Source organism: Elephantulus edwardii, unplaced genomic scaffold (genome assembly GCF_000299155.1).
Source record: "Elephantulus edwardii isolate Elephantulus edwardi_28Jun2011 unplaced genomic scaffold, EleEdw1.0 scaffold00003, whole genome shotgun sequence".
Classification (NCBI taxonomy): Eukaryota; Metazoa; Chordata; class Mammalia; order Macroscelidea; family Macroscelididae; genus Elephantulus; species Elephantulus edwardii.
In genome coordinates, this window is record NW_006399753.1 from 35,343,478 (window position 1) to 35,370,515 (window position 27,038).

The window sequence follows — 27,038 nt, forward strand, 5'->3', positions numbered from 1 at the left end:
TGACATCCATCTTGGTCTTTTCCTCTTTTTCATCCTTTATAATGATCTTTTGCATTCTTCATGTATGATTTTCTTGATATCCTCCCAGAGCTCATTTGGTCTATGCTCATTGGTGCTCAAGGCCTCAAACCTGTTCCTGAGATTGTTTTGGAATTCCAGTGGGATAGACTGAAGGGCAAATTTTGGTTCCCATGGACTTGATTTAACTTTCCTCAACTTCAGTTTGAACTTGCATATGAGTACTTGGTGGTCTGTGCCACAATCAGCACCTGGCCTGGTTTTCACTGCTGATATTGAGCTTCTCCACCGAGTCTTCCCACAAATATAATCTATTTGATTCCTATGCATACTATCAGGTGAGATCCATGTGTATAGCCTGCGTTATGTTTCTGGTGGATTCAAAACTCTCACCTCTGGGATTGCAGTGCAGCTTCTTGCCACTAGGCCAGCAAAGCTCACCCTATCCATTCACTTGTTGATGGGCCCTTGGATTGCTACCATCTCTTTAAGTGGGTGTACATATATCTGTTTGGATGGTGGTTATAGTTTTTTTAGGGTATATTCCCAGGAGTGGCATTGCTGGGTCAAATGGTATTTCTGTTTCTAATTTTTTGAGAAAGCACCAAACTCCCTTCCATTGTGATTGCACCATTTTACACTCCCACCAGCAGTGAATAAGGGTTTCAATCTTTCCATAATCTCCCCAGCATTTATTGTGTGCTGCTCTGTTGAACTTTGCTGTTGTTGCTAGGGTGAGATGGTATTCATAGTTGTTTTATTTGCATCTCTCAGATAGGTAGGAGCTTTGCTCATTTTTAAGAACATGTCTGCCTCTTTGATTGGCAAAATGGTTTGGCACTCATAGTTCTTTCAGAGTTCTATGAAATATATAAGTGATAAAAAGCCAGTTGAGTGCCCACATTACACAATTGCTTTTCCTCTGAAAACATCCTATCCAAGTGTGCTTTTTAGTTGTTGTTGTTGCTTACCATCAAGTCAGAAATGACCCTTAGCTGACCCTCGGGGGAGTTTTCAGATCATATGGGAGGAAATTGCCCATCTTTTTGCCTTGGTGACCTCGAACCATGTTCCTTTGGGATTACAGTGCAGCATCTTGCTGCTGTTACCCAAAAAATTAAAACCAAAGCGTAAACCTCATGTATTCAAAGTTCCAAAATGAATATATTTACAACTTGTACTGCTTTATCAAAGACCTCTTTGATAAATGGGCATTATTTTATTTTTCTTATCGGAGTGCTTGATGAGAATGTATCTAGAAGGAGTATTTACCCCAATTTGGTGGCATTCCCCTGATTTGTGCCAAGGCATTCACAATTTAACTTGATACTGCTTTTGCATCATCAGTGCAAATGTCAACACAGTGAAAAAGGCAAACAACAGCTGAGCATTATTATGAAAATAGTTTTGACCTCACAGGCACCGCAAAGGTGTCTCAATGACTCCCAGGAGCCTGTGAACACACTTTCAAAAACCAGCCATTTTAATCTAATCTCTAATGCTTTCTGCAGTGGCTTTCTCCTTTTATCAACATTGGATGGAGGCTTGCTGAAAATTGATTTCACCATGTAGGAATGCCAAAGTGGTTTACTTTTTGAGACAAGGCATCCTTATACTGTTACCTAAAATACAGACGTAAAGAATAGTCCTCCCACGGACCCTCTTAAATATCTGTAGGTGAGCTGTGATATGCGCCTATAGAGATTTTAAATATTTAATAGCACAGGGGTTAAGTTTTCTACTTGTATTAAATGTTCTAAGAGATTTTTAAAATATTATTCCATCTGTGTTGTGTTTTTAAATTTTGACACCAACAGTGAGGAATTCTTTGTAGCTTTGCAAGAAGAAACTAATCCATAAAATACTTGAATGGATTACAGGAACACATATGTAAACATATATGAGTACACTGTACACAGTGTTTTATTGCAAAGGTAATTTAGAACAGAATGAAAATACCAACAAAAAGAAGACAGTGGAAATTATTTGCAAGCTCACTTAGAAAAGACAATGGTGTATATCACTAGAGTCTTTATTTTACAAACAAAACCAAGTCATTTGGTGATAAATGCCAACTCCCTTCATTTGCTCTCTTAGGAAAGCAACAACTAACCTTGACATGTTAGAGGAAGAATTCTGACAAGAACATAGGCAATTTCCACTGAAAACATCTGCTGTGACCTGCCACTGACACCTTACTAGTTACATGGTCTCCCATTGCATGACTATGTTTAGTGAGCTAAGTCACAATTTCATTCTATTTTCCAAAGCCATTGTGTTCTAGAAAGGTCCCCAAAGTAAATAATCCCAATCAAATAGAGTTGAAAATCTCTCCCCAAAGCTAGAACTATTAGTTCTTTGGATGTAGAAATTGTTTAAATGCCATTTGGGTTTATTGTGAACCAACCCAAACCGAGCTAAACTCATCACCACTAAATCTACTCCAATTCATGGTAATCCTCCATTGAGTTTCTGAGGCTATAAATCCTAACAGGAGGATGATGCCCTTCTTTATTCTGGGAGCAGCTGGTGGATTTGAACTCCTCAACTTTTCAGTTAGTAATCATCAAGTAACACACTATGACACCAACATGCCTTACTGGGAATCAACTACCTTTTAAAAAATATTAAACGTATTTCAAGGATTATGAGGTCTCAAGGACACTGGAATACTTACTGTTTTCTCCCTTTTCATCTAATCCACACAACAATCATGTGAATAGTGTATTTTAACAGCCCTTATTTCAAAGTCGAGTATATGGGCATCTAGTTGTTAGGTAACTTGCCCAGCTGTCTAGTCATTTTGCTTTAAATCCAATGCATTTCCTACTACCCATGGCTACTTGGACAATGACTAAAGAAGATAAAATGAAAATTGTTGGCTTCGAATTGGAAATCTGGTGAAGAATATTGAGTGGACTACTAAAAGAGCTAGGAAATCTGACTTAGAAGTGTACCCACAGTGCTCTTTTGAAGCAAGGATGGTAAGACTTTAGTCACATCGTGTCTGGTAAAGTGGAGTGTCATTGAAGGTGAGGACGACTCTGACAGCATCAATGGGTTTGAGTATAGCAGAGGTTGTTAGGAAGGCACAGAATCAGGCAGATTGTGTTCTGTTGTGCATGGTGTGCCTAACAGCAATAACAATAAGTCTACTTTAAAACACTGTCAGACAACAACAATAAGAAATCTACTTTAAATACTATCAGATGCTCTACTTGAGTGAATGCTAAATTCCTGCTAAAAGAGATTTCATACTGGGGAAAAATGAAACGTCTCCCTCATTTCACACTTTAAAATAGATCTCATATGCATGGGAAAAGATTTGATCACAATAAAAACAAAAGTGAAGGCATATAACCTCAAACATTATAACATTAATAAACAAGTGAGAAAAATTAGTGACTAATTTTTATAATTTTATTTTATTTTCGTGTGTGTACCCTCAAATCGGATCTGACTGGTACAGGAGGGGATTGCCCCTCCTTCTCCAGCAGAGCATCTGGTGGATTCAAACTGTGTGCCTCTGGTATTGCAGTGCAGCTTTTTCGCCACTAGGCCACCAGTGTTCCCTTATAGCGACTATTTTTAAGAGATCTTTCTTAAAATGGAATCACAAAATTAAAGAAACCTATTAAGAAAATAAGGAAAAGATATAAAGTGGCAACTGACAAAAGAGGGGGGGGAGGGGAAGAAGTCAACAAGCAGCCAGCCTACTCTGTTCAACCTTGTTGTTGCTAAGAAGCACTGAGTCAGAACCTACTCATAGTGAAAACAACTCCAACAGTTTTTCAGCACCAGTATATTGCATGGGAGAAGATTGCCCATCTTTCTCTGAAAAAGTACCTGATGTATTTAGATCACCTGTCTTGGTGCTGGCAGGGCAACTCCTTACTCACTAGGCCACTTGTTGTTATAGTTGTTGATTGCCTTTGAGTCAAGCACGACTCATAGTGACCCTATGAACAAAAGGCCTGAAGCCCTTCTACAACTATCAACATTTAACAAAGTTCACAGCGTTTCCAGAGACAAGTTGTTTAGGAAGTGGATGGCACTCCAGCTTCTAGAGCTTCCTATTCAGACTCATTGTTGTTGTGTGCCATCGAGTTGGAAAGGATCCAGAGTGGACCTTCCAGTTGGTTTTCAAGGGCAGTAAATTGTGTGTAGGAGAAGATTGCCCATTTTTCTTCTGTAGAGCAGCTGGTGTATTTGAACTGCATACCTTTGTATCTGCAGCGAAATTCCGTACAAGCCATCAGAGCTCCTTTGATCAACTGTGTTGTTATGTGCCGTCAATTGCAACTCATAGCCACCCTATTCACAATAGCTCTGAACCCTGCCCTATCCTGAGCCAGTCTCTGACATACCTGCCCCTATTCCCCCAGTTACTGTGACAATCCTTTTTCAGGATCTTGCTCTCGTGCACTGTTCTTTTATCCTTCTAAGCATGCTATCCTTCTCCAAGTGCTATCCTCCCTGGCAACGTGCCCAAAGTATTTGAGATTCAGGAGCGTCAAAATCCTTACCTCCAAAGAGCAACTTGGTTTCACTCTTTCCAGGATAGACCTGTTTGTACTCTTTGCAGTCCATGGTATGTTCTATACTCTTCTCCATCACCACACCTCAAAGCTGTTGATTCTTCATCTGTCATCCTTAGTCACTGTCCAGCTCTCTGATGGATAGCGAGTAATTGTAAAGACCATGGTCTGGATCAGGCGCACCTTAGTCTCTAGATTGACATTGTTGCTCCTCAGCACTCTGGAGAGGTCCTGGAGAACAGATTTTCATAACACAATTTGTCTTCTGATTTCCTGACTGCTGGTGCCAAGAATGCTGATTGTGGACCCAAGTAAGCTAAAATTGTTAATAATCTCAGTATCTCCATCTGTCATGATGCTCCCAATCGGCCCAGTGGTGAGAATCTTTGTCTTTTTGATGTTGGGCAGTGTTTCCTTGCTCTTTTCTCAGAACTACTTCCTGGTCCAAGTGTAGGTTATACATGAGGACACTCAAGTATTCTGGAATTCTTATTCCTCTCAAGGTCACAATTTGTTGTGATCCACACAGTCAAATGCCTTTGCATAGCTAATGAAACACAGATAGACATTCCTTTGGTACTCTCTGCTTTCTGCCAATATCCATCTGACATTGGCTATGATGTTTCTAGTGCCATGCCCTCTTCTAAACCCAGCATGCACTTCTGGCAGTTTGCTGTTAATATACTGTTCCAACCACTTTTGTATTATCTTCAGCAGGACTTTGCTTGTACGTAGTAATAGTGATATTGTTCCATCATTTCCACTTTGTTGGATCACTTTTTTTTTAGTTGGAATAAATATGAGTCTTTTCTAGACAGTTGGCCAGATAATTGTCTTCCAGATTTCTTGGCACAACCTAGTGAGCACATCCAGGTCTGCATCTGTTTGAAATATGTCAATTGGAATTCCGTCAATTTTGGGGGCCTTGGTTTTTGCCAATTCCTTCAGAGCAGCTTGAACTGACTCCTTCATCACCATTGCCTCTTGATCATATGTTGTTTCATGAAATTTTTTTGTATTAGCCAATTCTTTTTGGTACAATGACACTGTGTACTCTTTTCATCTTCTTTTGATGATTCCTAGATCATTCAATATTCTGTTCAGAGAATCCTTAACTATTGCACTTCAGGGCTTGAATTTGTTCTTTATATCCTTCAGCCTAAGAAATGCCAAGCGAGTTTGTCCCTTTGGATTTTCTTACTCCAGCTCTTTGCATATTTCATTCTAATACTTTGTTTTGTTTTCTTTTATTCAGCTCCAAAACGTCCTAATTTCTTCCCTTTGCTTTGGTTTCTTGGTGCTCTAGTGCAATATTCAGAGTCTCTTCTGACATCCATCTTGGTTTTTTTCTTCCTACTCTATCTTTGTAATGATTTTTGGATTCTTCATAGGTGATATTAGTGTACAAGTCCTCAAATCTGTTCTTGAGATGGTTTTTAAATTCAGGTGGGATAGAGCTAAGGTCAAATTTTAGTTCTTGTGCATTTGTTTTCATTCTCTTTAGCTTCAGTTTGAACTTGCATATGAATAGTTGATGGCCAGCTCCGGGGATTCTTTCCACACATGAATCGATCTGATTCCCATGTAGACCATCAGGTAAGGCCCATGTCACTGTTTGTATTACTTATATAGGGTATTTGTAATGAATAACTCTTTGTATAAAATTCTATCATTCTATCTCCAGCCTTGTTTCTGTCACCAAGTACATGCTTTCTAGCTGCTGATTCTTCTTCCCAACTTTTACATTCTAATCACTCACCATTTATTAATGCATTTTGATTATATGTTCAATTGATTTCCTACTGCAGAAGATGAAAAATCTTCTCTTTCTTCCTCTTTGGCTCTGGTTGTTGAATGATAGTGATATTAACAGGTCTTCCTTGTATATATATGGATATTACCCTGTCACTCACAACATTGTATTTCAAGATGGATCTGGAAATGGCCTTTTTAAACTATGAATACAACCATGTTTTTCCTCACTTTTTTATTTCCAGCATAGTTGATCACATGATTGTCTGATTCAAAATGCCCCATGCCAGTCCATCTTGGTTCATCAGTTCCTAGTATGACAATATTTATGCCTTCTGTTTCTTTCTTAACAATGTCCAATTTTCTTACATTAATACTTCTCACATTCCACTCTCTAATCTCTGGGGTCTGCTCACAACTGCTCTTCCTTGTGATTCCTATTACAAGGGCTCAGCCTCTGGTGCCATACCTGTTAGTCTAATCTAAGTGTGGTATTTTGTACATCGGGTTTTCAAAGTCTTGCTGTTTTGGAAGTGGATGGCCAGTCCTGCTTCCTCAACTATTTTAATTTGGATGCTCAGCTTTAGTACAATATCAGACAAATAGATTACTCAAACCTTAGTAGTGGTAAAATGCGAATTAAAAACAAGCTAAATTTACAATTTTAATGAATCAGTTGTGTTCAAAAAAGCAATCTTATACATTAATATCAGAATAGCAACAAAAAAGACCTTTTGGGAAGAAATTTATTGGGTTTTACTCAACAATAGCTAATAATAACAATTGTACAATCATTCAATATCTTTTGCTTTAAATATACTTTTATTTAAAATTCAATTTTTTTTTCAGCAAACATACCTTGTTCTTTTACTCAGAGCTGATGGCCTAGTGGCAAGAAGCTGTACTGTAATCCCAAAGGCATGTGGTTCAAATCCACTAGCAGTTCCACGGGAGTTGTTGTTGTTGTTTGCCATTGAACAAAAGGCCTGAAGCCTTTCTATAACTATTGTCGTTTCTTCAAGTTCATAGAATTTCCAGAGGCATATGGTTTTTAGGAAATGGATACCACTTCTTTTTTTTTTTTTTTAAAGCTTTTTAAATTTTATTTTTAAAGAGACAATATAGTCTGGTAACTTCTGGCCAAGAGAGTGAGAAGGAGGGAGACACCCTGGATATCCCTCCTGGTGAAGAAGTCTCTCAGGAGGGTGGGGGAGGTGGGACTGGGGAAGGGAGAGCACACTGTCTCTTTAAGAGATGGACATTGAAAACTGTACAATTAAGAACACAGGAGCAGTGTTTTCAGTTGATAATCTACAGTCACAACAAATACTCTGATAGGTGAATACTGCTCAACAGTTTATGTAGTGACTTTTGTTGGGGGGTGGGGGGTTGCTTTAGAGCTCTTTTAATGTAGGTTTTTAAATGTTTTTACTTTGAAACGAGTCTCCATTTGCACAGCACGGCAGACACACAAGAACCACAGAGCATCAAAAAGAGCACATGTGCTGGCGGGGGCCTGGCTTTCCCATTTGAAAAAGTCTGGGAGACCACAAAGGGTAAACCAAAAGTAATTACAAGAAATACTGTGCCCTTCTGGCCCCATAGGGGCCCTCTCTATCCCATGATCCCATTTGGGGGGCTAGAGGTAGGGAGAGGGGCAGCAGTTTCAAGTGCTTTGAGCCATCAAATCACATTTTACTTTGACTTGGTTGGGCAAGAAAGGAAACTTTCCTAGTGTGGGATCGGGAAGAGGCCCCAGCTACCGTTTCTGTTCTTGGTCTCTGGGGAAGCTCTTGGAGCCTACAGAGAACATGGGGGTGTGCGTGGGATGGGGATCCTGGTCCCATCCCTTTGGATTCTGAGTAACACCTGGGTGTGGGAAGGGATACCACTTCTGCTTCCACACCTGTCCTAAACTGGGACCTCCACCAAACACTGTCCACCATGGACAGCCATTATGGCATTTGACCCCTCAATTGCACAAGGTTCAGCATCACAGCAAACCCAGATTACCTCAGTACAGCAAATTGACAGAGGAGTGCTATACAACTTAGAAGAATGTTCCTCCAAAATGAAATAACACTAGGCCCTCTGAAAACCTGCCTGAGGGTCAGCTATGGATCAATTCTGACCCAACCATCAGAAACACACAAATGAGTGGTGTTCTAGAGTTACATAGCCAAATTTGTTTTCTGTTCTCAGTTCTGTGCACTGTGTAAGTGACTCTTAGTGAAGTGACGTAGGTAAGAAAAAACTTAGAAAAGTTCTTCGCACTCTTTTGCATATTTTATCTCATTCAATCTTTACAACAAGCCTGCTTGGTAGATATTATCTGTGGTCAGCACTTCAGAGTTTCAATGAAACTTGATGAAAGATTTTAAAAACAAGAGAATGAGATTGCCCTCAGGCAGTAAAACAGAATGATTCAGAAGTGAAATATGTGAAGTTGCCTGGAAGCAACAGACCTAGACTTGGTCTTGGGCCCACTAGACTGAGACTTTTGACCCTCCTGAGCAGAGGAGCGGCCTGGTAGGTTATGGTAGAAACAGGTGAGCCACATCTATCCAAGAGCCTTAGAGATTCTAGTCCTGGTGCTTGCCAGAAGTTCCCAAATTTTATTAGCCCAAAAAGCCTCAGTAAAAGATATAACACAAACTAAATGTGGGGAAGGTTTTGCACATGGCCAAGAGCATCCATTGTGAAGATGACTATCTTGAAAAAGTCTGAACTATGCTCTCCTTTTTCTGCAGCCTGAAGACACATGGATTATACCTTGTTTTCCTTGTATGACTATTTACAGGGAGCACTGAGCCTGGTCTTTAAGGCGGTGCCTGCTCTTTGCTCACTAGTCTGATGGGCCTCTGAACTTGCAAAGCTGAGTGAGGCTTAGGCTCTGCCTTGCTCTTAGGAAGAGTCAACTGGCCCTCCTCACAGCGTATCTCAGTAGAGCTCCTTTTGTCTCTGCCCTTGTCAGAGTTTTCAGATTGGGCTTGATCCAGCACAGATTGCTGATTCCCACTTCCAGTAGTTGACTTCAGCAGGTCTGGGGTGAGGTCCCTGCTTTTTCATTTCCAGGAAGTCTCCACGTGCTATTTCTGCTGCCAATCTAGGGACTGATCTTGGAGAACCCTTTCTTTGCTCTTTTATTACCATTTTGCAAATGAATACCGCCAGATTTAGAAAGATGAAATAGTTTGTCTGAGGTCTGTCACTGGCTTTCAGAATGAGATGTGGCTAAATTCCTCCTTTAACATGCCCCCTCCCACACCCCCTATGCAGACCTCATCCTATATGTGAACTATTTTAAGTGGTGCTTTTATTCACAGGCTGACACATAGTGGTCTGTTCCATTAACAGTAGAGTTGGGCCGTGATTAAGAGTTGGCTTACTCAGAGTACTGCCCTTCTATGGGGTGTTTTGAAAGGCATGGGTAAGACTACAAGAGGGAAGAGTTGTTGGTGTTGTGACTCATAGCCAACCTTCCAGTAGATTTTCCAAAGCTGTAACTGAGAGATTGCCCATTTTTCTCCCTTTGAGTAGCTGCTGGATTTGAACTGCGAGCCTTTGGGTTGGCAGTACAATTCCTTACCCATTAGGTGACCAGAGGTCCTTGGAAGGAAGAGAGAGAAAAAAAAATCAAGTCTGTCTCCAGGTTTTTCTAAAGGTGACTCATATTTAAAGAGAGCTTAATAAGATATTGGAGTACAAAGGAAGTATTACTTTATACAATTAATGATGGATTTTGTTTGAAGGCAAGAGAAGATAGGAGCCACATAGACAATAGCAGTCACATAGACACACACGGGAGAATCTGATTATGTGGTTATTTATTATCGGGTTTTGAATCTGTATAGGGCAAACAATAAGCTGATGCAGTCAATTTAGAAAGGATAGGACAGAAGTGATGACAACAGACTTCATGGAGAGATTCACGGCCAAATTACAGTTAGTCACTTTAGAGAAATTAGCCTTCATCTAAAGAGATGTTGCTAAGCTACCAGGGCCATTCATTGTGTACTGTGTCATAGTTTGTCAAGCAATTCTTTATGCATTTCTTTTGCAGTAGTATCCCGTATGTCTGCTTGCCTACATTTGGATTCAAGCATATTTTGCCACTGACGAATGATGCTGAAAAATTCAATGAAATTGTGAAGAATCAAAAAATTTCTGCCAATATTGACACCCCAGAAGGTGGCTTTGATGCAATCATGCAAGCTGCTGTGTGCAAGGTATGCCGAGGGAAGTAGGTCTTAACATAAACTTATTATTTATTATTATTAAACCTAAATTTATCACTCATTGTTAAACCTAGTGTTGGTCTCGTGGGTAAAGAGCGACACTGCCAATCCAAAGACAGGCAGTTTAAAACCAGTAACTGTTCCGTAAGAGAAAGATGGGCAATCTCTTCACATTCATTGTACATAAACAGCCTCTGAAAATCTGTTGGAGGGTCAGCTGCATATCTCTTTGGACTCAACAGCACATAACAACAGTTAAAAAAAAAAGTAACTGAACGTAGCTTTTATTTAATAGCAAATTTCTACATTTGCCACTTCATTTCATTTTTAAATTCTCTAATGTGACTCTGAAAACCAGCTGGAGGGTCGCCTAAGAGTCAGTTCTGACTCGACAACACACAACAACAAAAATTATGACTTTAGTGAAAGTTCATAGAGAAGGTTGGTTTTCTATTTTAAAAATTACATACAGGGGAGCTCTGGTGGCCTAGTGGCAGAAAGCTGCACTGCAATCCCAAAGTGGTTTGAATCCACCAGATGCTCTGCTGGAGAAGGAGGAGCAATCTCCTCCTGTGCCAGTCAGATCAGATCCAATTTGACGGTACACAAGAATTTTTTTTTTAAAAAAGAAATTACATACGGTTTGGTTCATAACATTGGCTGCAATTGTGACTATGTAATAGCACTCTTCCCATTTCCTCTGTGTTTACTGTTTCTATTTGTCCTTCTTTCCTATTTCTTCCTGCCTTCTGAGCTTTAACCCTGGGTAAATGCTGCTCTTTGATTCTGTTTGGCTGGTTGTTTTAGGGTTGTAACTCCTTGTTATTGTTGGTAACTATACAGATTTATCTACTATTTACTTCAAAGTTGAACCACATAAGGCAAATTTAGTTTTAAGTAGAAAGAGTGACTAAGAGCCATACTCTTGAGGATTCCAGCAGTCTCAATGTGACCAGTAAATCTGGGTAGTTGGGTTTTTTTCTTTCTAATTTTGAGTTTTGTCCCATGTTTTTAATCCTATTCTCTTCAGGACCTCCTATTTTGATCCCTTTCAGATCAGCAGGTAGCTGGGCCCTTCTGGTTCCCTTGGTTTCAGGGTCATGGAGGCTGGCTTGTCCCTGGTCAAACCTGTCTGGAGGAGTTGTGAGGTGCCATCAAGTGAGCTGTGACTCTGAGCAACCCTAGATCTGAACATGCCCTCTCCTGGTCTACCCTTGCAGTCTCTGCTCTGCTCTAGCTCCTTGTTACACTCGATGGGAGATCTATCCTGAAGGGCTTCCTCGCTTTCACTGACCTTCCACCTTTCCCAGAATAATGTCTTTTCCAAAGCCTTCCCTCTCTCTGACCAACATGCCCAAAATATATGAGATGAAGCATCACCGTTTTTGCCTCTAAGGAGTATCCTGCGTGTACTTCCTCCAAGACAGACTTGTCTATTCTTTTGACAATTCCTGAGATACTCAGGACTCTTCTCTGATAGCACAATTCTTATTCTTCTTCTGTTATCCTTACAATGTATTTGTGGGTGTAGTCCTATATATATATAAAATATACATACTTTTGTCACTTTCAACTATTATGCATTTCCCAGCATTTGGTTCTACTTAAAATGCAAACTTTTATTACTCATACAATCTTGTTGAAGTGAGGACTGTTATTTGTCCTTAAAATTTGAATAATTTCAGATAATTGTAGTACTTTTGACCAAAAAAAGTGTTGAAACAATAATCATATATGATTAAGTTTCAAAAGATCAGAATCATGTTAATTGTGGAATTAACTATCATTAAAAAAATCAAAGGTAAATTAATGAAAAAAGTATAAGTGACACATGCATACTTCTACACATGTTTGGACATTGTTTCAGTTGTTGGTTTTAACCAATAAAATGAGCTTAGAGAGGTACACTGTCTTAATAGCAATAAGAATACTACTTTTTTTGATAAAAAGTGCCTGTTGTTGTTATGTGCCATCAAATCACTTGCTACTCCTAGCGACTCTATGTACAAGAGCACTAAACCCTGCTCTGTCTTGTGCCAGCCTCACTGTCTCTGACACACCTACTCCCATTTCCCCAATCTGAATCAATTCATCTCATCGAGGGTCTTCCTTTCCACCCTCCACCCTCCCAAGCATGACATCCTTATCCAAGGACTGGTGCCTCCTTCCAGCATGTCCAAAGTGTGTAAGGCGAAGCTTCAGAATCTTTGCCTCTAAGGAGCAGCCCAGCTTCACCCTTGCCAGGACAAACCTGTTTGTTCTCCTAGCAGTCCATGGTATGAAAATAATACACTTGTCTTCTGACAATGTGCTTTCATGGAAAATGCCAGGAAATGGGGATAGCAGAAGCTCAGAAGATGTGAGGCTACAGGAATTAGATGAATAAAAGCAAGAATGAGGTTGGAGGGTGCTGGCTGTGTGAGCTCTGTCTAGCTGGTTCCTAAACTAATAATTAAAGGTGAGTGCTTTACTAAAAAGTAGACAACAGACTAACTTAATTAATAGTGTTTGGAAGTATGTCTTGATAAGAAATTCTTATCCTTATACTTAAGTTTAATTAAAAAAAAAGCAATAGAAAGAGAACCACATGTCCAGATGTTGCATGACATTTTAATGAAATAGACTCACTCGAGTCTTGTGTGTATTACATTTTGCCTAGCTTTGCTTCAGCTTGGATTTGCTATTATATCTGGCCTCCAGCCACTTCCTCCCGTTATTTCTCTGGTGGACAGTCAAAATAATTAACTATGTAAAGTCAAGATCAACTGAATGCTGATTGTATTGGAACTATTTTTTTCCCTCTCAAACATTAATCATCTGAAAATGTTACCCAGGAAAAAGCAAATGCCACTGAATTTCATATTTTTAATATATTATCAACTAAAAAGAAATGCAAAAAATAAGCCAGCTCTACTTTTAAAAAATAATCAGGATCTTTCTAAGCATAATTAATTGACACTTGCTAAATGTCTACTAAGGTCTAATACCACTCAAGTGTTTCTTTCTCACCTCAGGAAAAGATTGGCTGGCGGAACGACTCCCTCCACCTCCTGGTTTTTGTGAGTGACGCAGATTCTCATTTTGGAATGGACAGCAAATTGGCAGGAATTGTCATTCCTAATGATGGGCTCTGTCACTTGGACAGCAAGAACGAATATTCCATGTCAACTGTTTTGGTATGTAATCTGCTCTTGGTACTACTGTTAGAATGATATGTAAGTACATGAAGCAACATTTGCTGCAGTGCAAAGCAGAATAAGCCATGCTTGGTGATGACAGGACACATCTTCTGATTTGAAATTGACAAATTCTCTCCATCTTCATCACCAGCAGAAATTCCCACAGGGAGATGGTGGGTGGTGGAGCTACTTGAGAAGTTGGATCTCTTTGGCATATGTAGTCCAGAACCTCTCAGCTTTTCAAACATCCTAGGGCCTGTGAACAACAGTATGCTCAGCTCCTTTCTCTCCCACCACCCAGAAATTGCCGGGATGGGAAGCAGTAAACATGTAGGGGGGGGGGGGCAAAGGTTATGATGCTTGAGGATGAAGGATGCTGTTGAAAAGCAAGGGAGATTTAAAATGTCAGAATCAGGAAATACTGTGTTACCTGGTATTTCTTCTAATGAAAATGCAAATGTAATAGAAGGCTTATAGAAGCCAGACTTGCAGTTGTGTAACTTGCCTGAATATTTTAGGCATTGTCTTCAACTTGAATCTAATACCTAATGAAGACAACAGACCGAAACATCCAAGAAGTGCTTAATATATGTCATACCACATAAGGGTGCAAAGGGCTTGTTTATTAGTGTCTTTGCATCTTGGAAGCTATCATACATAACCAAGATATCCTTAAATGAATCATTTGCAGTTTGTTCTTTTATTTGAGCTTGTCTTTGTACACAATGACCCATATTTGAATATAATAGACAACTTCAGAGAGTGGAGGCTATCTTTAATTTTGAAAATTGATAGTACTAACATATTTAAAGTTGTTCATAGTACTTATAAATGAACATGCCAATGAAACAGAAGTACCATAGCATGCTCAAATGTCCTCTAAACATATTACTCACTAACTTAACATTGCTTAGTTGATTTCAGTGCATAGTGGCCTTCCTCAGTTCTCCAAGGCTGTACATGTTTATGGAAGGAGACTGGTCACCTTTCCCTTGGATTCAAACCACTAAATGTATTAGTTTGACACTTAATAGACAGGAACTGTGATACTAGTGTCCTTTAAAATATAACAGAACACCATAAAACCAACTTGTGACATCAAGAGACAAACCAAACCCAAGAACTGGGACAAGGAATGCTTTGAATCAGGATGACGTTGTAGTGAAGTGTGTCATTCCTCAACAGGCTATACCTTCTTCAACCCTCATCCCACTTCATCCAACTCCACTAAGAGTTTCAGAGCTGTAAGCATCCCCTCACACACATCTGTCACAGTCTAACTGCACCTCCCTCCGCTGGAACATTCCTAGCCTGCTGGCAAGTGGCACTTGGAAAGAGAAGAACTGCTTCTCTTCCCTTGAAAATATGGTTCACTGTAAGTCTCTAAATAAATTTCAAGTGATCTACTTAGAAGTGGCAGCACATAATATACTACATGCACTGCGCTGACTCTCAGGAATGAAAAACTTATTGGACGTACACAACAAACCCTTATTAAATCATTTAAGTGAATGATGCTCATTGTGTGTTTGCCTACATACATAGGAGCTTTGAAATGACAAGTTCAGTAACATATTCTGGTCATAAATATTTCCTTATTCTATGTTCCCATGAGCATAGAATGATACTTAGCAATTTTCTAATCATTTTAGGAATATCCAACAATTGGACAACTTATTGATAAACTGGTACAAAACAATGTGCTGCTGATCTTTGCTGTGACCCAAGAACAGGTTCACTTGTATGAGGTAAGCAAATACATTCTGGAAAATTCCATCAGAGAGATTATGCATCATGAAAGTTGAGCATTAGCTTTATGAGTGTAAGACAGGGAAAGGTCATTAGATAAATATTAACATATTTCAAATATGCTGGACAAAATGGATTCCATTACTTGTTTGCAATTTAAGTGATAAATGCAGAGATGCAAGGGGGCTTGGAGGTGGGCAGGTAAGTATGTGGAGTAAGGAGGAAAGAGTTACAGAAATAAAACAAGTTGGGAAGAGTACAATAAACACTGGGCCACACACATAAAAGAAAAATAGTATCTCTCCTCTTGGAGTATTTCATCTGATGGTGAGGTAGTTGACAGAAGGTGGAGAAAGTCTTGTATATGGGAGGAGAATTACTGACTGTAAATTCCTTGACATTTGCAAATCAGACACAGAAAAATATATGATAGAAGCCCAATTCAGGCAATGAGACGTGGAAAGCAGAAAAGAAAACCTTGCTAAATGGGGCCCCCAAAAAGAGTCTCTCACATAAAGTAGTTGGATTTTTCAGTTCAAGGTTTTGATGGGAAATGTTTCATTAGTTGATGTAATATTTGTGAAGCACTTTGTAAACCGTACAATGTACTTGGGAATTTTAGAAATTGCCATGGTTTCTTTCAGCCTAAGAAAAGCTGTATGTTGAAATGTCATGATCTGGGATACTAGCAAATAATCTCATCTACAGGTTCACAAGAAAGTAAAGAGTCTTTAACAAGTGCTTTAGAAAATGGATGGAAAAGAGATTTAATTTGTTTTTGCCTTCTGTACAGAATCATCAAGTTCTCCTAAATTTGGACTCTAAATTCCCAATCCTCTTGAAAGAACCTTTTCATTTGCTGGGGGACTTTGCAGGGCTCAGGAAACTGTGGGATTATTTCACAGAGGCTTTGATTAAATGCCACTCACTACTAATGAAGACCCAGCTCATGAACTTGCGTCAGGCTCTGTGGAAAGGTTCCACAAGGAGATCCTATCTTACACTGCTAATGAGAGGAGGGCATTGTACTCCCAGGTGAGATTGCCTTCTGCTGAAAGCCAAGGAAGTCCCTTGCAACCAAACTGCATACTCCAAGTCTTTGTTCTCCTCTGAGACCATGAGGTTTCACCTGATCGGAGCACTTTCTTAAGGCTCTTTAGTATGTGATACTTGTTTCCAGTGATTTTAAGTAGTAGAGTTGCAGTAAAGATTAAAAGGGAAAAATATTTCCAAATACAATAGTGAATGTATTCTGCCTTTGATCCTTAAGTAAGAGTGAGAGTGTCCTAGGAGTCACATAACCTCCTCCATAGTCAGGCTCCTATTGAGAAAGAGAGAGAGAGAGAGAGAGAGAGAGAGAGACACGGGGGTGAGGAAGGGAAGAGGGGGGAGAGTGAGACAGAGCAACACAGAGTGACACAGGGAGAGAGGTGGGTACACAGAACTTTTCTTGGAAAGGAAATCTGGGGGATATCAAGAACATAGACCTCTATAACTCTCTTTAGTAACCATCTTTAAGACCCACAATTCATGTCTACACTTCCTACAAACTGCTATTAAAAAGTCAGAGCAAGTTGAAAAATAACTACCTGGTAAAAGAGAACCTGTCGGATTTAAACTAGTTACATCCCCAATTCCCCTGGTGCAAAGGAAATGATGATTTCCAAGGAAAACACAAGATTAGAGTCTGCCCCTAATGTAACAGCAGGACATTTATTTTTCCTGCCTACTACTCTCATTTCAAGGAGAATTTATGTCCTGTCTTCATCTGTGGACTTTTCTATCCAGGCTTCACTAAATTCAAAGGGACTCTCTCAGGGAGCCATGTAGTGGGCCAGGTCAGCAGCCCACTCTGATTGTTTCATTATTTTATTTTTATTTTAACGGCCGTCTCATCATTCCATCTGCATTAGTGAGGCAGGCAGCAGCCTGGTCGAAAGATAATGACAGCAACATTACACTTCCCTGAAGGCTTCACACAGCATGAAAATGCTGATCTCTTGTTTTATTGATAATGAAAACTAAAAATAGACCAATAATGGCTTGTGTTGCTTTTCAATTTAAATCTCTTAGAAGGCACTCTGTGTGCCCAGGAGCCCTGTATGAATTCCTGTTTGGATAGCTGGGATATAAGGAATAGAACTAACAAAAAAATCATTGAAAAGTAAGACCAGTGATAAGAGAAATAAACCAACTAAGTGCTGGCTCTAATGGAAATTGCAGAAGGAAAACAGTTCACCAAACAGTTATGCGTTAAGCATGGACATGTGCCTGCGCGTCGGGAGGGGAATAGGGTAGGTTTAGTGGTGGTCTGTCTAGAAGAGGAAGATTGATGCTGCCCACTCTTGGATGGAAGTAAAAATGACTGTGTTAGGAGATGGGGGAAGGGGAGTGGTTTCCCTTCGGTAATTTTGATAATATATTTTGAACTGCCCAGGTGTGTTTTGTTGTTGCAAATTGCAACAGAAACGAATAATGGAAACTAGTAAAGTAAGCAGTTTGGCTTTCAGTTCAAAACAACTATAATGTGCATCCCAGAATCTGGCAAACAGATGTATTTGAGAAAATATTTTCCCGTTTGTCCAATTATAGAGTTTAAAAGATAATGATAGATAAAAGAGTGAGCAGTAGGTAGTGTATTATGTTCTAGTGCTAAATATCATTGTGAATCAAGATTCAATTACCTGAGGTTAAAAAAAAAATTGGCTCTCCTCTGCTGTTTCTAAATGGTTACTGGTAATTTGCATGAAGATGGTATCAGGCCACTAAGCCCCAATTGTCTAATTTAACTAGTTGCTCCTTCTGAATGAAATATTGAGAGGAAAAAAGCAATTAAATATGTGTTCTTTACTCCATTTTAAAATCAAGTTATTAATCAGCCAAGGTTATTGCCAGATTTTAAAATGTCCTATGTCTTTTCGTAATGTCTACCTCTGACTGGAAAAGATGCTTTGAGGTAAGTTATACAATTATTTTTATAGGACCTAGTATCTGTGATGCAAGGCTGAGTACAGAGGCTAATATGAAGTGACTTGATTAGTCATGGGCATATCCACGTAACTCCCTAACATACATAAGCACTAATTTAGGTCCTGGTGATTTTCAGGACACAGTAATATATCTCAAGCATGAGGACAGGGAACAAAAGCAGTTTTCTATGCTATCAAAGAGATTTTCCTCTGGACACCCACACCCATACCCACAGCCAAAAAGCCACTTCCCCCACGGATTATAATTTTTTTGGAAGAGAATGAACATCTTTCTGTTCTCCCCCAGTGATTAGTACAGAGTAGATTCTCTGAATATTTTCTAATGCACTTTTATAAAACCAAACAAATGCCTCTATAAGTCAAGCACTTCATCTCTTCTTACTCACTCCCTCACTGCCATTGCATTAGAATGACCCACATTGGGTGCCAAGGCTGTAAATACCATGAGAGGAGATTGCCTGTCTTCTTCCTCAGAGCCACTGCTGGTGGATCCGTTCTGCCAGAGAGGTGTGGCCTTTTGGTTAGCAGTGTAACTCCCTACCATCTATGCCCCTAGAGCTCCTTCATCTCTTTTCAAGTTGGGTCAAATGTTAAAATAGAGACTTACACTGTTGTTGTTGTTAAGGGCTGTTGAGTCATAGACGACTCATAGCGACCCTATGAACAAAAGACCTGAACACGTGTAGTGTGGCAAATATATTGAGGGAGCCCAAATACAGCCCCATGCCTGACCCATTGCCACAGACCTCAACAGTCTGGAGCATCCCTTGCTTCATCCTTTCTACTTTGGACACAGATGACACGAGAGAGAAAAAAGAAGCACTTTGTTGTTGTTGTTAGGACCACACTGAGAGAATAGGCTCTTAGGAGATTTTCCTCTAGAATTAAAACATGCATAAGAAATAGCCACAGTGTGCTAAGGACTTGGTGTTCTCAGGTGCCGTGTGGAAATTTTATACCATATGCAAATCTGAATTTGGAAAGGGAATCAATAATGTTTTTTTACTTCACTCTGTATTCCTTTCCTACATCTTCTCTATTCCATTTCTCTTCCAAGATTTTTACTGTTATGAGAGTGAGGGAAGAGAGGGGACAGAGAAAGGAGATAAAATTTAAGTATGAACCCTTTTGCTGTTAGCCTGAACTACTCATTTGTTGTGTAATGCTCACACTTGGGAAAGATCAAAACTGTTTTGTTCAGATGAAAATCACTATCTATCTTGCGGGTTCAGTTTTTACAAAATGAGAAGACTGGGCCCAACGACTTTCAGCTTTAATAATCACTGACGCTGAGGCAGCATGTTCTGTAATGGAGACATGACTGCAAATGGCATACCTCTCAGTGTTTTTTCTACTTACCATTTTTGTTAGAAGGACATTGAATCAATTGGCAATCATCAAACTGCCTTTGATGCTAATAGCAGCCTAATGTTGCACCAAGGCCTTCATTTTGTAGTAGTGAGAAATGAGGGTCAGAAAGGCTATGCGGCTCTGCCTATGATAATAACAAATAAAACTGACTGAAGGCTTATTATGTAGCGGTTGAGAATTTAAATGTTTGATATTCATTTATTATTTAATCTCTGAATTGTGGCTATAGAACCTGAAACATCACAATGAGTTGAATGTGAGAGCCCGGATTTGAACCTGGACCAAGTCTGTAGCTTTAATTACTAAGTTATAAATAAATGTGGACTGCTATGGTGAAAGAGCATGTCAATTCCTAACTACAAGACCATTAGAGAAGTCTTTTAAATGCTTCCTCACAGAAAAACCCAAACTCACAGTCACTGAATTGATTCTAACTCGGAATGATCCTGAGTCTGTAAATTTCTGTAGAAATAGATTGCCATCTTTTGTGTGCAAAGCAGTGGGTGGATTTGAACTGCTGAGGTTTCAGTTAGCAGTTTGATATGTTATACACAATGCTTCTCATCTCTTTTTAAAGAAATTAAATATATTAAAAGTTACTGAGTAGCCACAGATCTATGATCAACTGATATTTTTTATAAGGATACTAAGGCCTTTCGAGGGGATAAGAAAAGAGAATCTCTTAAATAAAATTGGGAAAGTTGATTTCCACATGCAGAAAATTGAAACAGAACTCAATCTTCATACCATACACAGAAATTAAAAATAAATTAAGGACCTAAATGAAACTAAACTGAAACCATAAAATTCTTAGAAGAACTAATAGGAACAATGCTTTCAGGCCCAGCCTTCAATAATGAATTGTCTTTTATTGTAACAATAGCGAAAGAGCAAATGGCAAAACAATGAACAAGACCACATAAAAATGTAAAGACTTTTGTTCATCAAGACTTTACCAAAAATGTTATAAGTTACTGACTGGCAGGATATCTTTGGAAACTATATAACCAACAAGAATCTAAAAGAATAAAATATTTTTTATTCATAAGTTCATATTTTATTTTATAGGTTAATAACAATAAGTAACTAATTATGAAATGGCAAAGTTATTTAAATAGACAGTAAACCAAACGGGACATTCAAATGGCCACCATGAGTACCAGAGGAATGTCTATCTGTGTTTCATTGACTGTGCAAAGGTATTTGACAACATGGATCATGGCAAACTGTGGTTTACTCTGAGAAGAATGGAAATCCCAGAACACTTGATTGTGCTTATGTGAAACTTATACTTGGACCAGAAGGCAGTCATAAGAACAGAGCAAGGAAACGAAATCAGGTTTAAAAGAAAACAGAACAAGGTTCAAAATCAGGAGAGGAGTGCATCAGGGATGCATTTCAGTACTCTAGAGAGGTCCCTGACAGCAGATTTTTTCCAATGCAATTCATCTTTTGATTTCCTGACTGCTGGTGCTAAGAGTGTTGATTGTGGAACATCATGATAAATGGTAGATATCATGATAGAAGCATCGTTGTGATAGATGGAGAAAAGATTGGGGTTATTATTTTTTTAACTTGAATTCACAATCTATACTCGCAGTAGTAGCAATTAAGAAAACAAAAGACATGCTGCAATGAGAAAATTTTACCTTAAGGGCATCTCTAAAGTGCTAGTGAACAAGGATGTCAGTCTGAAGACCAAGGTGTGCCTGATCCAAGCCATGGTTTTTCAATTGCTGTTTATGGATCTGAAAGTTGAACAATGAGTAAGGAAGACCAAAGAAGAACTGATTCCTTTGGACTGTGATATTGGAGAATTGTACTGTATATATCATGGATTGTCAAAAGAACAAATAAATCTCTCCAGGAGGAAGAACAACTAGAGGACTCCTTAGAGGCAAATATGGTGAAACTTGGTCTCACATACTTTGGGCATGATGTCAGGTAAGTCTAGTCCTGGGAGGAAGGCATCTTGCTGGGAAAAGTATGAAGATGGTCAGAGAAAGAGAGGAAGATACTCAACAAGAAAAATAGATACTGTGATTGTAGCAGTGGACTTGAGCATACTGTTTGTTGTTGTTAGGTGCCATAGAGTCGGGTATGACTCATAGTGACCCTTTGAACAGAAGATCTGAACCTAGTCCTGTCCTGTGCCATCCTCACTCTTACTGACACACAAGAGCCCATTGTAGCAGTCACCTTGTCAGTCCACCTGGTTAGGGGTCTTCCTCTCCTTAGCTGACCCTCCGTCCTTCCCAACATCATGTCCCTCTCCAAGGAATAGCACCTCCTAGCAATATGTCCAAAGTTTGTGAGGCAAAGTCTCATCAGTCTTGCCTCCAAAGAGCACTATGGCTGCACTCTTTTCAAGACATATCTATTAGTTTTCTTGGCCATCTGTGGAATGTTCAGTGCTCTTCTTCAACACCACAGCTCAAAGGCATCAATTCTTTTTCTGTCATCCTCATTTATTGTCCAGGTCTCAGATGCATAGCTAGTAATTGGAAAGACTATGGTCTGAATCAGACACACCTTAGTCCTCAAACTGACATCACTATGCCTCAGAATTTGGAAAGGTCCCTAGCTGCAGATTTTCCCAGTACAATGTGTCTCCTTATTTCCTGACTGCTCTTACCAAGGATGTTAATTGTGGATTCAAGCAAAACGAAACTGTTGGTGGTTTCAGTCTCCTCTCCATCTATCAACCCCTCTCCATCCATCATGACAGTGCTTATTCGTCCTGTGGTAAGAATCTTTGTTTTCTTGATATTGAGATTAAATTCATACTGAAGGGTGTATTCCTTGATCTTCTGCAACGAGTGCTACAAATCCTCCTCACTTTTGGCAAGTAAGGTTGTGTCATCTGCATAATGCAGATTATTGATGAGTCTCCCTCCAATCCTGATGCCACATTCCTCTTCATAAAGTTCAGCTTCTCAGATAATTTGCTCAGCATATAGATTGAGCAGGCATGGAGATAGAACACAGCCTGACACACTGCCTTCCCAGTTCCAAACCATGCAGTGTTCACCTGCTATTAAGAGATTTGCAAGTGGTACAGGATGGGGCCAAGTTCAAATATGTTGTTTATAGAGTTCCTATGAGTTAAAGTTGACTTGACAGCATCTAACAGCAGCAACAACATCTACATGGAGCCAAATTTTTAAAAAAAGTACATCCATTAGAAAGATTTGCTAGGAACCCCAGGGGAAAATGAATGTATGTTAATGAGATTGGAACAACTCAGGAAAAGAGGATGAGAATGATTGCACAACTCAAAGAATGCATCAATCACTGGATTTTACAGGTAGAAACTATTGAATGGGTGCCTAATTTTGTTGTGTATATTCTCAACAACAGCAGCAAAATAAAATAAGATAAAAGATCACTGAGCAATAAGAACATAGAGCTCAAGGACTGAAAAGAACTGCTTGACAGATAGATCAATTTCCTGTAAATGACAGAGTCCTTCAAGGCTGGCAAGCACCTGATGTAGGGTCATTTACTGTTGCTATTAAATTATATGAATAGAGCAATTTTAGAAGGTATAGAGATATGTTTGGATCTTTTCCTGTGGGTTATTTCATTTCTGAGTGGCAAGAACAAGCTACATAGGCAAGGAGTGTTACACTACTAGTCAATCCATCTACAGTAGCCACTATCTATGGTAATCACCAGAGAGGGTTATGTGGCCTGACACGGGCGTATGTTTATTTTGATGATATATTTCAACTCCACGGAAACATGAAGTGACATAATGAAAAATCATATCCCGTCTCACTAGTTTCTCAAACCTTAATATTTTCTTGCATCTTTGCTTCAAAGATTCTAAAAGAAGTTAAACATCAAGATATGTTGTCTCCTGGACAATTGACTAACCCTGATCTTACTCTCATTTTTCCATGCACAGACACTACAAATATCTTCAACTTAGTATTTATCATTCCTAGATATTTTTAGTAGACTTTATTTTCTAAGAGAAAGTTACAATTCATGGAAAAAATTGTATAGGAAAGTTCTCATTCATGATCCCCAGTTGCCTTTATTTGTCCTCCTGTTTGCTTGTTGCATTTAGGTAGTTCATTTGATAGAACTAATGAACCAATATTGATATTTTATTCTTAAATAAGGCTTTGTTTCATATGAGGGTTCATATACAGTCATTGTACCAAAAAGAATTGGTCAACATTCAATCATTTCATAAGGTAGTATATGATCAAGAATCAGTGACACTTGGGGAAGAAATTCAGGCTGTACTAAAGGCACTGGTGTGAAGCAAAGCTCCAGGAAATGACAGCATGTCAACTGAGATATTCTGACAACTGAATGCAATGTTGGAAGTGCTCACTCATCTTTGCCAAGAAAGTTGGAAACTATCTAACAGCCTGGAAGAGATTTACATACATACATATTCCATAGAAAGACGATCTTACAAAATGTGAAAATTATGGAACAATAACATTAATATTGCCATACCATTAAGAGTATATACAAGTAAAACTTGGCTGAACCTGTTTGAAAAACTATTACAGTAGTATATTGACAGAGAATTTCCAGAAACTGAAGCTAAATTCATAAGGGTACTTAGAAGGAGGGATATCATTGCTGATGTCAGATGGATCTTGGATGAATGCAGAGAATACCAGAAAGAGGTTTACCTGTGTTTTATTGATTATGCAAAGACATTTGATTTTGTGGATTATAAATCATGGATAATATTACAAAGAATGGGAATTATAAAATATTTAACTGTGCTCTTGTGTAATCTATACTTAGACCAAAAGGCAGTCACTCAAACAAGCAAAATCATATTGTCTGGTTTAAAATTAGAAAAGTGTATGTCAGGGTTCTATGATTTAACTGTATTTAATCAATCTGTATGCTGATCAGGTAATCCAATATATGTAAAGAAGAGGGAGCTTTGTTGGCCGAGTGGGTAAAGAGTTGCTCTGGCAACCCAAAGGCCAAGAGTTTGAACCCATGAGCTACTTTTTCACACAAAGATGGGCAATCTCCTTACAAGTGATGTATAGGTTCTTAAAACTTCCTAGGGGATCAACTATGAATTGGTTCTGACTTGTAGGATATAACAACAATAATAGCATATGAGGAATACTGCATCAGGATTGGAGAAAAATTTCTTTATAAACTGCACTGTGCAGATGACACAATTTGCTTGTTAAAACTGAAGAGAATTTAAGGCATTTGTTGATGAAAAGCAAAGACTGTTTCATTCAGTAAGGGTTACATATCAACATAAAGAGAACATCTCGCCACTTAACAATAAGCAACATCACGGTAAGCAGAGAAATAAATGAAGTCAAAGATTTCTTTAAACTTGAATTCATATTCAATAACCATGGAAGCAGTAGTTAGAAAAATAAATGACATATTACCTTGGGCAAATTTGTGTCAAAGACCTTTTTTAAAGGGTTATGAAGTAAAGATACTTTGATAACTAAGATGTACCTGACATTAGCCAGGGTATTTCCAACCACCTCATATGAATGTGAAAGCTGGACAATACATATGGAAGATCAAAGAAGAATTAATGTATTTTATTTGTGGTGTTGGTTAAGGATATTGATGTGCTCACCAAGTTGTGCCAAGATACCTGGAGGATGACCACCTGGCCAACTACCTGGAAGAAATCTGTATTTGTTCCCATTCCAAATAAAGGTGACCTGACAGAGCGCAGAAATTATCAAACAATATTATTATCACATGCAAGCAAGAGCTTGCTGAAGATTATTAAAAAACAATTGGAACAGCACTTCAACAGAGAACTGCCTGGAGCATAGGCTGGTTTTAGAAGAGGCCGTGGTACTAGGGATATTATAGTTAATGTCAGATGGATCTTGGCTGAAACAGAGTACCAGAGGAATATCTGTGTTTTATTGACTATGTAAAGGCATTTGACTGTGTAGATCACAACAAACTGTCTGACTCTAAAAAGAATGGGAATCCCAGAACATTTGATTATGCAGAGCCTATGCTTGGACCAGGAGGCAGTCATCAGAACAGAGCAAGGAAACACTGCATGGGTCAAAATTGGGAAGGGTATGCACCAAGGATGTGTCCTATCTCCATAAATTTTCAATCTATATGCAAAACAAATTATCCGGGAGGCTGGGCTTTATGAGGAGAAATGTGGCATCAGGATTGGAGGTAGACTCATCAACAATCTGTGTTATTCAGATGGAACAACCCTGCTTGCTAAACTGAGGAGGACCTGAAGCACTTGCTTTTGAGGGTCAAGGACTGTAGCCTTTAATATGGATTGAAGCTCAACATCAAGAAAACAAAGATTCTCACCTCTGGGCATCATGATAGATGGTGAAGAGACTGAGATTATAAACAGCCTCAGTTTGCTTGGCTTCACAATCAACATTCTTGGTACCAGCAGCCAGGAAATGAAAAGATGAATTGCATTGGCAAAGTCTGTTGTCAGAGACCTCTCCAAAGTACAGAAGAGCAACGATGTCAGTTTGGAGACTAAGTGCACCTGATCCAGGACATGGTCTTTGCAATGACTTGTTATGCATCAGAAAGCTGGACAATGACTAGGGATGATAGAAGGAAAATTGATGCCTTTGAGCTGTGGTGCTGGAGAAGAGTATTGAATATATTATGGAATGCTAAGAGAACAAACAAGTTCATCCTGGAGAGGGTGAAGACAGGCTGCTCCTTGGAGGCAAGAATTCTGAGGCTTCGTCCGATATACTTTGGACATGTTGCAAGGCATGATCAGTCCTTTGAGAGGGACATTATACTTGGAAGGGTAGAAGGACAGAACAAGAAAGGAAGACCCTTGATGTGATGGATTGATTCAGTGACTGGGGTAATAAGGGTAGATGTATCAGAGACAGTTAGATTGGCACAGCAGGTGACTCAATGGCACATAGCTACAACAACAACAACAACAACCACCACCAGCAGAACAAAGATGAAAGAATACAGCCTTCAATATGGATTGCATTTCAACATCAAGAAAACAAGGCTTTTTACCACTGGACCGATAGGCAACATCATGATTTTGTTATGTTCTGTCGAGTCATTTGTGACTCATAGCGACCCTATACAACAGCCCTAAACCCTGCTCTATCCTGTGCCAATTGCACTGCCTCTAACACATCCATTCCGATTACCCCAGTCACTGAATCAATCCACCTCATAGAGGGTCTTCCCCTCCTGTGCTGTCCC

At 39.2% G+C, this 27,038-nt stretch overlaps 1 protein-coding gene across 1 annotated transcript in view; it reads left to right on the plus strand.

Annotated features, from left to right (window-relative positions):
* Positions 1 to 27,038, plus strand: part of ITGB6 (integrin, beta 6) — a 107,414-nt gene that overhangs the window by 17,055 nt on the left and 63,321 nt on the right. Inside the window, exons 5-7 of the mRNA XM_006879369.1 lie at positions 10,372 to 10,537; positions 13,561 to 13,722; positions 15,378 to 15,473. Coding sequence (XP_006879431.1) covers positions 10,372 to 10,537; positions 13,561 to 13,722; positions 15,378 to 15,473 — 424 coding nt within the window. The remainder of the gene's footprint in view (positions 1 to 10,371; positions 10,538 to 13,560; positions 13,723 to 15,377; positions 15,474 to 27,038) is intronic.